This window comes from Gymnoscopelus microlampas (assembly GCF_963454915.1).
Source record: "Gymnoscopelus microlampas genome assembly, chromosome: 7".
NCBI lineage: Eukaryota > Metazoa > Chordata > Actinopteri > Myctophiformes > Myctophidae > Gymnoscopelus > Gymnoscopelus microlampas.
In genome coordinates, this window is record NC_139944.1 from 50253722 (window position 1) to 50267123 (window position 13402).

General features: G+C 40.2%; 1 protein-coding gene across 1 annotated transcript in view; it reads right to left on the reverse strand.

Annotated features, from left to right (window-relative positions):
- Window positions 1-10868: 10868 nt before the first annotated feature.
- Window positions 10869-13402, reverse strand: part of LOC311048173 (trypsin-like) — a gene marked incomplete at its 3' end in the record, with an annotated part of 3743 nt that continues 1209 nt past the window's right edge. The window contains exons 2-5 of the mRNA XM_084061259.1: window positions 13196-13346; window positions 12660-12801; window positions 11727-11984; window positions 10869-11018 (exon numbers count right to left, since the gene is read on the reverse strand). Of these exons, the coding sequence (XP_083917385.1) occupies window positions 10869-11018; window positions 11727-11984; window positions 12660-12801; window positions 13196-13346 (701 nt within the window). The remainder of the gene's footprint in view (window positions 11019-11726; window positions 11985-12659; window positions 12802-13195; window positions 13347-13402) is intronic.

Consider the following 13402-nt stretch of genomic DNA (forward strand, 5'->3'; position numbering starts at 1 on the left):
ACGTATTCTTTACATTATTTTATGTTTTATAACACTTTGGACAAAATAGTGCATTTTACATTGAGGTGCCCACTCTTCCTTAGTGCCCACTCTTCTTGTATGTTTACCAGACTTTTATGGGGTATAGGAGGTGGTCTGTTTTCATTTGCAACCCACATATTCAGCTGTGACGCTCATCCCACGAATGCATGTTTCCTACAAATGGGGAACCATTTAAAAGGGAAACAAAACAGGATGGTACACGAGTTATTGTACAGCGTACACAATACACATGACAATACACCGTATCCGTGTCCGCTCTGGAACGGATATTGATTGAAACCTTTATTTATTCTCGAAAGGAGCATTGAGGGTTCACCCTCATTTGCATTGCCGTCGAGATTACAGAACAAGATTAAGATTACACACACAAGATAAATCAACAGTGCATTCTACAATTCAACAATACAAGGGAAGACCAGCCTACTATACCAGCCTACTATACCGAGTATAGTAGTGTGTGTATATCTGTCTGTCTCTATGTCATCATGATTTGTGTGCATGGGGATCTCATCTTAAACAAGCTCAGTCCTTAATGAGTCTTCCAGTTTAGTAGACCTTGTATTTTGAATGTGTACTTCCATGTACTGTTGTTCTCATGTCTTACTAAATAAAGTACATCAATCAATCAAAAAACTCTGTCGTAGAGGATACAATGGTGAGTGCTGTAGCTTTCTCCAGTGATAAATCTAAGTCCTGAGTGAAAGACTGTGTCCAGGGGTAAAAGAGTGGGCTAGTAGGGCAGCACTTCTATATATTACATCCCCATAGTCCAAAACTGACATAAAAACTGCTTCAACAATCGTTTTTCTACAGATCATCGGGAAGTTGGCTTTGTTTCTGTATATAAATCCATTTTTTTGTCGTTTGGTGGTGAGATCATTAATGTGATATAAAATGTTAACTTTTCATCTAATCAAATACCAATATATATTCAGTAGGCTAACTCTATCAATAGAGGATCCATTTATGGAATCTATGTAAACTAATATAATTTATACAAACCATATGCAAACAATCGTCACGAGAGTGAGTGTTGTGACCTGGTTTGACTCTTTGCATTCACTTTCATCTATCTGGAACACCACAAACACAGTGAGTCTCCTACGTTTAATTACATTAATAGTCATCTAAATACTCAAATATATATTTTCAGACTATAGACGAAACTATAGACTGGACAGACGTCAGATTAAAATGTCATTAGACTTTGTTTGTAGGCTATTTTCAGATATTTTCACAATATTTATACCGTGGTGAATGAAGTTGGTTTTCTGTGGACCCGAGTCAACCACATACTGAGAACCACATACTGTACAGAAATCGGTTTTGTACATTGGTGGAAAAGGATAGTCTTTGAATTATTATACATTAAATCCAGGAAAGACTTGAATTCAATTCTTAAAGTCAAGCTATAGCCTATTGTATAATAAACCAGGGACGCAACCCCCCCCCCCCCCCCAATTGGATTATACTTTAGTTTAGTTTAATTATAGCCTCCGCATCCAGTATAAACAAGTGTGTTATAAAGCAGGTGGACTTTGATCGAAAATGTGTTTGCTGATGATAACGCCATGAAAAACAACACTTCTTTCAGTGTTGAAAGAAGTGTGCAAGTATGACTGTAGGGGGAAAATTATGTTGTCTCTTTTGAGACAACGTTATATCCAGTTCATAGAATTAAATGAAGATTTTTTTGAATGGGTTAGGGTAAAATGTGAATGTGAATTCACATTTTTATTTTATTCAACATTTTTCAACCTGTTCACATTCACAGCACGAAAGAGACCAGTAAAGGGTTAACTTCTACAAAGTGTGACGCCAGGGCCGGACTGGGACCAAAATTCAGCCCTGGATTTTTGTCAAAACCGGCCCACCACCCCCCGGGCCGTTTTGTCAACGGGGGGGGGGGGGCGTATCACTGCTTCAGCCCAGCCCTACACATGAACTCTGCAGTAATAACTAATAATTGGGCCGCGCGGCTGCTAAATGACTGTAATAATCCTAAAACAGGAGCAAAAAATTTTTAAAAATTGGCCCAGTGGCCCACCGGGCATTTGCCCGGTACGCCAAATGGCCAGTCCGCCGCTGTGTGACGCATGATTATGATTATTATCTCAATATCAAAACCAGAGGTAGAGTACCTGTACTTCAGACCCACAGCAACTTAACAGCAGAGCTATTCTCTACAAACATATCACGGGTGAGTTTGGTATAATTGTTAGTATTCAACATAGAACAAATCATCAACATATTAAGTCCATGATACATTTCTATTTATCAGGAAGGCATTTTAGCCAATACAAAACAGATTATATACAGTATACTATATTGTATGAAATTGAGGTTTTTCGTATACATTTTTTGTATATCATTCAAAAACTGTTGTTTTTATTCTCAGTGCGTAAAAATGGCGTCTACCAGCAGTCTCCTGTCTGAAGAGCAGTTTATGTGTTCCATCTGTCTGGATGTGTTCACTGATCCAATCACCACTCCATGTGGACACAACTACTGCAAAACCTGTATCACACAACACTGGGATAGCAGTGTTGTGTGTCAGTGTCCTCTATGTAACAAAACCTTCTATAGTAGACCAGAATCCTCTGTTAATAAAGTCCTCTCTGAGATGGCTGATCAGTTCAAGAATTCAATGCAGCTGAAGCAAACTTCCAGCACAAACCAAGAACCTGCTGAAGCAGATGAAGTCTCCTGTGACTTCTGTACTGAACCAAATCTCAAGGCCGTGAAGTCCTGCCTCGTGTGTGTGGCCTCCTACTGTGAGACTCACCTGGAGCCTCATCAGAGAGTAACAGCGTTTAAAAGACACAAACTGATCGACCCTGTAAAGAACCTGGAAGACATTTTGTGTAAGAAACATGACAGACCTCTGGAGCTGTTCTGTAAGACTGACCACACGTGTGTTTGTCAGTTCTGCACCGAGGCAGACCACAAGTTACACCAAATTGTATCTCTGAAAGAGGCATATGACGGAAAGAAGGCTGAGATGGGAAAGACAGAGGCTGAGGTTCAGCAGATGATCCAGGAGAGACAAGTGAAGATTCACGAGGTCAAACACTCAGTAGAGCTCAGCAAGAAAGATGCAGACAGAGAGATGGCAGACAGTGTGAAGGTCTTCGCTGCTCTGATCAGCTGTGTTGAGAGAAGCCAGACTGAGCTCATGAATGTGATTGAGGAGAAGCAGAAAACAACAGAGAAAAAGGCTGAAGGCTTCATTGAAGAGCTGCAACAGGAAATCACTCAGTTAGAGAAGAGAAGCTCTGAGCTGAAACAGCTCTCACACACTGAAGACCACCTCCAACTTCTCCAGAACTTTACATCCATCATCACCCCTCCACCCACAAAGGACTGGACAAAGGTCCGTGTCCATCCATCTTCATACGTGGGGACTGTGAGTGCAGCTGTGACTCAGCTGAAGAAGACACTCGGTAAAGAGATGGAGAAGCAGTGTCCTGGAACAGCCATGGTGGCTGGAGCTACAGCAGGAGAAACCGAACATGATTGTCCAAGATGTCTTGAAAAAGACAAATTGGAAAAACTAAAATGTGGCCCTGAGCTTTTCTTTGGGAAGATGGAGGGAGATCAGCCAAATGGAACCATGACATGGTCTTCTTCCATCGTCAAACTGACTGGATACAATCACTGTGGCATAATAACCATCGACTATGACATTCCAGATGGAATACAGACGGTAAAAACCTGTAGTTATATCATACTGTCTGTTGTATGTTAATTGTGAGTATATTAATGCACAGTTGTGGAAAGTAACTAAGTACATTTACTTAAGTACTGTACTTGGGTACAATTTCGAGGTACTTTTACTTTACTGGAGTATTTCTCATTTTCTATACTTTTACTTATAATCCACTACATTTCTGGGACAAATATTGTACTTTTACTCCACTTAAACTTTGGCATTTTGAATCGGAATGGTACTCGGTAGTGACCGATGTGAAAGTTATGGGGATCTGAATCGTATCGGGAAGGAGAAAATGGTATCGGTACATCTCTACTTTAAGTATATTTTGATGGCAATACTTTTGTAGTTTTACTCAAGTAAATTTAGTTTGCCGGACTTTTACTTGTAACAGTGTTTCTACATTGTGGTTTCAATACTTTTATTTAAGTAAAACATTTGAGTACTTTTTCCACCACTATTAATATATTTTAAACACTCATCCTGTACAGAAGAAACATCCCAACCCTGGAAAGCGTTATCAAGGCTCTCAGATTAAAGCTTATCTACCGGACAACAAGGAGGGCAACAAGGTGTTCAGGCTGTTGCAGAAAGCATTTGACCAGAAGCTAATCTTCTCCGTGTGGGGCAACCAGGTGATCTGGAATGACATTCACCACAAGACCAACTTGGATGGAGGACCACTAGGGTACAGTACTTCTGTTACAGTACAGTACTTCTGTTTTGTGAAATGTTCCTGTAGATCTACTGTGAAGTCATGTGACCTGAGATGGATACTCAGCCATGTTGTTGTGTTGTTCCCACAGGTATGGTTATCCTGACCACAGCTACTTGAGCAGAGTGAGGGCCCAGCTGAAGGCTAAAGGCATCCATAATAATTCATAAATATTACTTAAAAACGTACATCCTGGTGTCCCTATTTTGGACATATAAATTACATATAAATGTAAAATGTTTGAAAATAGCCAATCTACAAGGTCACAATTCATCTTGTTGTGACATTATTGTAACCTATTTTAGCTATTTGTCATATGACGAAGTAGCATTTTACTATAACAGTACTGGGAAAAGAATCAGAGTGTGATCATCACATTGTTAAATAATACTATAATAATACTGTGATACTGAATAGAAGAGTAGATTTCTTAGGTGCATTGACAGCACAAATAACATACATAGTATAGCAACTAGTAAGTATAATGTATTGCATATAAATGTTTATAATGTTTTACAATATTGTGTAAGATAAAAGCAGCTGTAAGTCATGTTTTAAATAATTCTATATTCAGATTACTATAAAGTGTTTGTGCAGTAACAAGGGATCTCACCAGCTAGGTGGGGTTGGCTAAAGGGCCTACTCTGTGTGGAGTTTGCATGTTCTCCCCGTGTCTCCTAGGGTAGTTATACCCTCACAAAAACATGTAGTAATCCTGGTCACTATACTGCCTCCCCCTGGTCAGCCGGGGCGCCTGATGGAGGAGAAGGGAACTGGTTGGAATAACGTGTTCCTTCCACGCGCTATGTCCAACCAGGGAAACTCCCCCTGTCGGGTGATAAGAAGCGGCCTGCTTGCTCCTCATGCATTGAAGGAGGCATGAGCTTCAGCTTGGGCTCTCCCTAGGCTGGCAGAGGGTAGGTAGTGCCCAGGATTACATAGGCAATTGGCACTGGGTGAAAAAATGTGGGTTACAAAATCGTGGGATAAAAAATATTTAAAAAATAAAATAAAAAAAAGGGATCTCACCAGCTCTTTAGTAAACATAAAATTCATTTTCAGGTGGGACACCAATTTCATACAATCAAAACATAACTCATACAGGATAAACAAGTGAAATTACAAGTGATGAAACAAATAAATGAGCAGAAACATTGTAACTGGAACACAAACTGTCTCCTGATTTGAACCGACCTGAACATGTATTTATCTTACTATTCATAAGAGCTGGACGGGCAGACCTGTTAACAAACACTCTATATACTCTAGCATGCTAGTACATAGCATGATTATTGGAACATACTGTACAGTTGAGCTTTAACCTTTTACAGCACTTTTCTTCCTCAGTGATGTTTTGACTTGGTTTGCTTCATTGCTGCACTCATTGTAAATTGTTAAACTGCTGACTACAGTCGCACATCAGCTCATTATCAAATATATAGTAGCACTTTGTTGATAGGGACATTATTTGTGAATTTAATAGATTAGGGAGTGTGGGGGGGGGGGGGGGGGGGCTAAAATGACATTACATCACAACTATCTTCATTGTATTGGACTATTACATGTCTTTGTTGAATTATTGATTCTAATTGGTTAATCAAGGGATTCTGTTCTGCCTTTGTCTACCTTGCTGTGGAAGGCAATAAAAACATTTTCAAATCAATATTCTGTGTCAAATGATAGATTTTTGTTTACAAGTAGCTGTTTAATGAGCAGGACCAATAAGAGAATGTATAAGAATGTCTGTCTATTCAGATCATAGGTTTCACTCTCTCCACTGTTATCGCCACACTCGTATCAGTTGTAGAATTATGTAGGCTACTAAATCTAATCAATAACAACAAAAATATTCTCTTAACGGGGTCCCTGGCCCCGAATCTGTTCAAATATGGGGGGACAACTAGAACATGTTATTACGGGTCAATCACACCCACACAAAATGTAATGAGAAACACTCACATGCATGAGTTTTGTCATTATTCTTATTAATAAGAATATTAATAAGAAAAAAAAACTGTTTGAATAATTGAATTCTGAAATCGGAATGCCAGGTTGTGATACAGTGTCTAAAGTGGGCCTATTAAAGGAGTAGTTCACCCAAAAAATGACTTTTTTCTATCAATTACACACGATTTCTTCGTTTTTGTCGCATTCCAATGCCAATATTTTGATGATCTCGGGTAAAGGAGACTTCCGGAGACTCCACCGGTCATAGGAATTAGGAATGCGACAAAAACAACTCCATGAATTCAAAGGCTTTACGGGGTGTTTAATTGATAGAAAATAAGTTTTTTTTTGGGTGAACAACTGCTTTAAGTCTTTCTCCTGGTCTTTACAGATGTCAAGATATAACAGACTTTTGTAATGACAGCCACTATGACAGCCACATTAATGCACTTGACACGTTTGCCTTTGTGTAACAGATTAGGGTTAAAATGACTATTTCTCTCATTATATGGTTGTGTATGTCTGAAAGGGTTAATGTGTAGCTCAATATCAGATATATAATATTAATGTATCAGTGTGTTGTATTCATGGAACCCAAATACAATAGGGTTACAGTACATAGGGTTGCACTACAGTACGTGCTTGGCCCCTTAAAAATGAATTACTACTTGAGAAAATATTATTCTTTATTTAGTTTTAAGACCCATTGCTTTGTGCTCTGAGTCAGCAGGTAAAGGAGAGGGAGAGAAACACCATTATGACACAACAATCCACAATAGGGATGGAACGGTATGAAAATTACATGTTACGATTATTGTGGCAAAAATAATTGTGATTAACCATATCATTGTGACAATCAAAATATGCTTAAAACTTCAAATGCCACTTTTGTTAACAACTTGAAACCCCAGCATCCCTATTCTGGGAGGGAACGTTTGCCAAAAATAGCCGATCTACAAGCTCGTCCCATCCCTAATACACAACCCCCTGATGACACCAGCTGCTTTGTGGTCGTGACTCTTGGTGAACATAATGACAAGAATGACGAACATCACCAGCACTATAGGAAATACTGTAATAACCAGTAGCGGCTGGTGGTGATTTTGGATGGGGGGGCTATAAGACATCCATTATGATACCCATAGTTCACCATGCAGCAACAGCATCGTATTCCAGATAGCAAGTTACAGCAATGACACTACTGTAGGCTATCTATACTTTGTTATAGGAAATGCTCCACAACAACGCAAGTATCCACAACAAAACAGAGGTTCCACTGCTCCAGTGAACGTTGTTTATATGTGCAGATAGCTGCTCTTATATCATGAGTATTGGTGGTGGAGGCAATACTAATAATTTGAGCCTGGAATTATCAAATCCTGTGTTGAGGGTCACACAAGAATAGCATGCACTTTATAAGCACAATAAGACCAGAACCAGACAATTAATTAAAAGGTTAGATTATTTAAGTCTGCTTGAGGTGTAATGAGCAGCTTTAAACATAGCAGCCAGTGGTATGTATAAAATGAAACTCATTTTCTCCTACAGTAAACCTCCTCCCATGTTCCTTATCACTGCTTCACATATCAGCTACACACACAGCGTCTCCCTCCCTGTCTGTCTGTCTATCTCTCTCACGCGCGCGCTCTCTCTCTCTCGCTCTCGCTCTCGCTCGCTCGCTCTCTCTCTCTCTCTCTCATACACACACACACTCCTCCTTCACCTTCCCAGAACAAAGCACAGAAACGCAGGTAGCACTTGTCATTGGTCAAAAGCCAGTGAGGGCGGAGCTTGGGGGCTAAGAAATATTAGCCCCATGGTGAGTAAATCAAGCAGGCGTGTCATGTCAACTGTCAATCTTTGGGCTAAAATAAATCAGCCCATTTTGACATATTTTGTGTTTTTCTTGTAACTATTTGATGCTGTTGCTGCTCTAGGTTCCACCAGCATATAAATAATCTCTTCTAAAACATTTTGATAATAATCTCTCATCTTTCTTCCATAAAATAGAGGGGGCTTACCCCCACTAGCCCATTCATACCAGCCGGGCCTGGTAATAACAACCCTATGAAAATAAAACGTTCTGCTTTTTTTTAATGTCAGTTGTCCATCAATAGACAAGTACCATCTTTATATATTTACATATACTGTATGTAGTAGTCATATTGTAACATGCTCATGATCTATTCATCTATATTAATTCAGTTGATATGGCTTAAAAAGGGTCACTGTCATGCTTTTATGTTCATTCGTTGGTCGGAGTCACCCGGGGGTCTACAGTATACTAACTAGGCCCCCTCCATTTTCCCTCTGCACCAATTCTCTTTGCCAAACTTTTGCAGATCTAAAAGCTCACAACGTTGTGCCTTGTGCGTTGTATTGTATTGTATCGTGTAGCCCCAGGGATGCTAGAGTTCATGTTGTTTGTTGTCGTTGTTTTGGTCTACTATGGTCTACAGCCGCCATTTTGCAGTAAACTTGGCTAACAAGGACATGGTCACGGTCATTGAGGTTAGCAGCTAAACACCAGGATAGAAGAGTTGTAGTTTTCACATTCACAGATTTTACCGCAGTCGTGACTGGAACCAACTGTTCAGCACAACTTCTCCAGCATTTCAGAGACACACAGAAGACAGCTCAATTTTATGGCTGCTACTGTAATGGAGCATTAATCCCAGCATGGCAAATACACATAGATTTAATGTTCCAAGACTATTATTGTCCCTTTAGTACGATACGATAATACTTTATTGTCAGTTTGCACTGAAATTTGTCTTGCGACCCAAACAGCCATGTATGCAACATATAACAGTACACACATTTGACATGACACAAGAAAACAACAAAATACAAATACATACATAAAGACATGCAAAGACAAGAGCAATGTCCACCTCTCAGCCTACCCCTGGCCTATAACTCCTGATTAAGCCTCAATGTCGTCTGATGGACAAAGGACCTCTTCAGTTTGACCTTATTGTATGTTGGAACACCGTATTTCCTTCCTGAAGGCAGCAACCTATATGCTCCATAAGCATGGCTAGTGTTTGAAGTGATATTCCTTGCCAACCTTATCATACTGTTATTATACGTAGATGTATAGAGCCTCTGAAGTGGTTGTCTAACAATCTTTGAACAAATGTTCACTTGCTGCAGCAGTTGTGACTTTAAAGCTACAGACAGACATCCATACCAGGTGGTACTACAGTACTGCAGAACACTCATAATAACAGAAGTGAAAAACAAAAGAAGAATCTGTCTACTAGCACCAAAAGATCTCAGACGGCGAAGGAAATAGACTCTTTGTTTTGTCTTCTTACCCACTGATTCAATCTGGTCTTTCCATGACAGATGGTGGTCAATTACTACTACGAACATACCTGGTTGATCTGTTCACTATGAATAGTAATGGGGGATCTGTGTATCTCTAGTGGAGCACCAAAAACAATCTCTTCTGTCTTTTTTGTGTTAATGATAAGAGCGTTGTTATCACTCCACTCCACCACCTTATTTACTCTGTGTTGGTGCAGTCCAGGATCACTGGAACTATCCAAAAGAGAAATCCAAACTGTATCATCAGAGTACTTTAGAATGTATTGGTCTGGTTTGTCAGTGCGACATTCAGACAGACATTCCTCAGTACGACAGCTGTCAGTATAAAGGGTGAAAAGTACAGCTGAGCTTACACAACCCTGGGGAGCACCAACATTAGTGGTTAATGCTGAGGAGAGGGTTTTGTTCACTTTCACCCTCTGTACTCTGTTAGTAAGGAAGGAAGCATACCAGTGAATTAAGTATGGATTCAGTTCCAACTGTACCATCTTTGACACCAGAATATCAGACTGTATTGTATTGAAGGCTGAAGAGAAATCTAAGAACAGCACCCTTGCATGATTCTTATTAGACTTATCTAGGTGTTTTGTAATGAAGTGGACCAGTGTGACAACCGCATCCTCTGTGCCGCTTTAGTTATACTCACAAGATGTTGCAGACGTTAGTAGATTCCTGCTCAACGATGTATGGTACTTAACCAGATTACGGCTCTTTAACCCATTAAGAACTGAGGCCGATTCTACGAATGTCTTCAAAATCAGTAGTTCAAAAATTGCAGATGTGCAGTGCTGTGCTGTGAGCTTGTATATCTGCTATTTTTGAATAGCCAATGCAAAAATCTAAAATGACAAAGATGCTTTCCCAGTTCAATGGGTTAGGAAAGAACATAATTCATCCTCCTTGCATGTCTTTTGGTTTTACAACTTTTTATTACATGGATTATATTTACATGATTTGGTAAAAAAAACAAAAACAAAAGAAAACATGGGAAACTTCAGTTCTGTTACAGTTTAGGCCTACAGCATTTGTCCAATGAGACATATACTGTGATCTCCCATAACAATAGAGAGTCCTCCTAGTGCATTTTAGAGGTTGCTGGTAGTTACAGTATACGTCTCGCTAGCTGTTCTGAAGGTACCAGTTGATCCACCTGAGGTAGTTCCTGACCTGGGTGTACACACCAGGGAAGTAAGGGTTGGCACAGCTGATGCCCCAGGACACGATGCCCTCAAAGTTACCGTTACAGACAAGAGGCCCGCCTGAATCCCCCTGGAGGACAGAAGAGGAAAAGGGCCATCGTCATTAAGCGGGTCAATTTTAAACTTCAAACGTTTTAATTTCAAGTGTACAAAGACCAGTAAGGGTCCCATTTGAACCCCGTCAAGGAACCCGCAGGGTCCCTTGACCCCACTTTGAGAACCCCTGTCATATAGGACAGTAGATTATTAGATTATAATGGATGTTTTTATTATCCACAAGGGAAAATTGTTTTGCTCAGGTCAATGCATACATTCAAGACAGGCCAATACATAAATATACACCACAATTAAAACACCCAGCAAAGTACTTCAATTCTATAAAATGTAAAATTCCAAAAAACAAAATTGTGCCAAGGACCCCCACATTGATATGTATACTCTATACTTAGTAAAACATTACCCTCTATATTACTTGGTAAAAATGTACCCTCTATTTTCACCATTTGACCAATGTGGCCCGGACCCCAAAATGAGTTCAACACCCCTGCTCTATACTAAGTAAAAATGGACATGAGTTGCCTCTGTACTTGGTGTGCTCTTTTTGTCCCTCTACAAATCTTTTTGCCAAAAATATCCTATCAGCAACTTGTAGACAGGGCACTGAAAAGCTTGTAGTTCGGCCAACTTTAATGAATGTTCGTTCGCCCCAGAATAGGGATGCTAAGGGTTCAAGTTCTTTCGCCCCATCCTTCCAGCTGATTCTCTTTCCTCTCCTTACCTGACAGGAGTCTTTGCCTCCAAAGCGTGACCCGGCACAGATCATGTTCCGGGTGATCCTGAAGTAGTAGTAGAAGTGGCAGCTGGGGATGAAGTCCACATCCACGGCCATCAGTGCGGAGGACAGCTGGTAGCTGGAGAGCTTGGTCACCCCCCAGCCACTGACCCTACAACTGGTGGAAGCGGTCAGGGGGGGCGTGTTGGTGTCTGGAAGGCTGGCCACCTGCACCCTGTTGTTGAGGATCGCTGGCCGATCCAGCTGTGAACCAAGAGAGGTAATTCAGTCTTATCAATTAGTTCAGTTTAACCCATTAAGACCAGAGGCCGATTCTAAAAAATGGACCCCAAAATTAAATGTATTTGGCCGCGGACCCCGATCTCAAAATATATTGTTCCAGGGACCCCCAGAAGCAAAGATCTGAGTAAAAGATGTTCGCTTTGTAAAAAAAAAAGAAGCAAAATTTGCAATAAAAAAGGCAATAAAGGCCAAAGGCCAGAGCAGAAAGGCCATCAAATAAAAATTATGAAGTCCATGGAAATAACGAATTGTTTTAGATATTTTCAAATATAAATACATAATATAAGTATAAGTGAAATAAATACGCTGTTTATTTCTATACCAATAATGTATTGGTAGAGAGTCAAAAGTGGTTTCGTAATAACAATCAAAATCTAAAAAGTAACTTGTAACTAAAGCTTTCAAATAATTGTAGCGGAGTAAAAAGTAGCCTACAATATTTGTCTCTGAGATGTGGAGTAGAAGTAAAAGTACTGAAAATTGGAAATACTCCAGTAAAGTAAAAAAAAAACTCAAAATGATTAGTACAGTACTTGAGTAATTGTACTTAGTTACTTTCCACCACTGTCTGTTGTGTGAACCTGGGTTGCTCTAATGTTCAGCTAGTAGGCTAGAAGATGACCCATGGTCAGATACCTTGAGCAGCATGATATCGTTGTCAAATGTCCTGTAGTTGTAGTTGTAGTAGACAAGGACTCTGGACACTCTGAACTCCTGCTCGTAGCCCTCGACCTTGCGGAACCTGTGTTCACCGAGGACCACTTTGACCAGGTGTCTCCTACAAAGAAAAGAAAAAGTCCCCATCTGAAAGTGTTTTGTGCCAGGGACTCCCAGAAGAGATGATTTGTGTTGAAAAATTCAAAATTATTCAACACTTTCATGATTTTTCTAGAATATTCAAAAATAGCTGATGTACAAGCTCGCAGTGAGATCTGCTATTTTTGACAACCACTGTTCTAAACCACACACACACACACACACACACACACACACACACACACACACACACACACACACACACACACACACACACACACACACACACACACATATATATATATATATATATATATATATATATATAGGTAACCTTATGAATTATATTCAGGGCGCTGCTGAGATACATACTGCCCGGTTTACCTACTGTATATATATAAAGTGCAGTAACTCACGGTCTCCAGCAGTGGGCGGCAGACACCACCCATTGCGGGTGGATGAGGGTGGCTCCACAGTAGTGGTAGGACCTGTACTGAAGGGAGGCCTGGTATGGGATGGAGTACGGCTCCACTTCGTGACCTCCGATGATCCTGCCTGCAAACACACCTGGGAAACACAGGGAGAGAGAGTGCATCACTTATTGCACCATGTAAGGAGAGAGT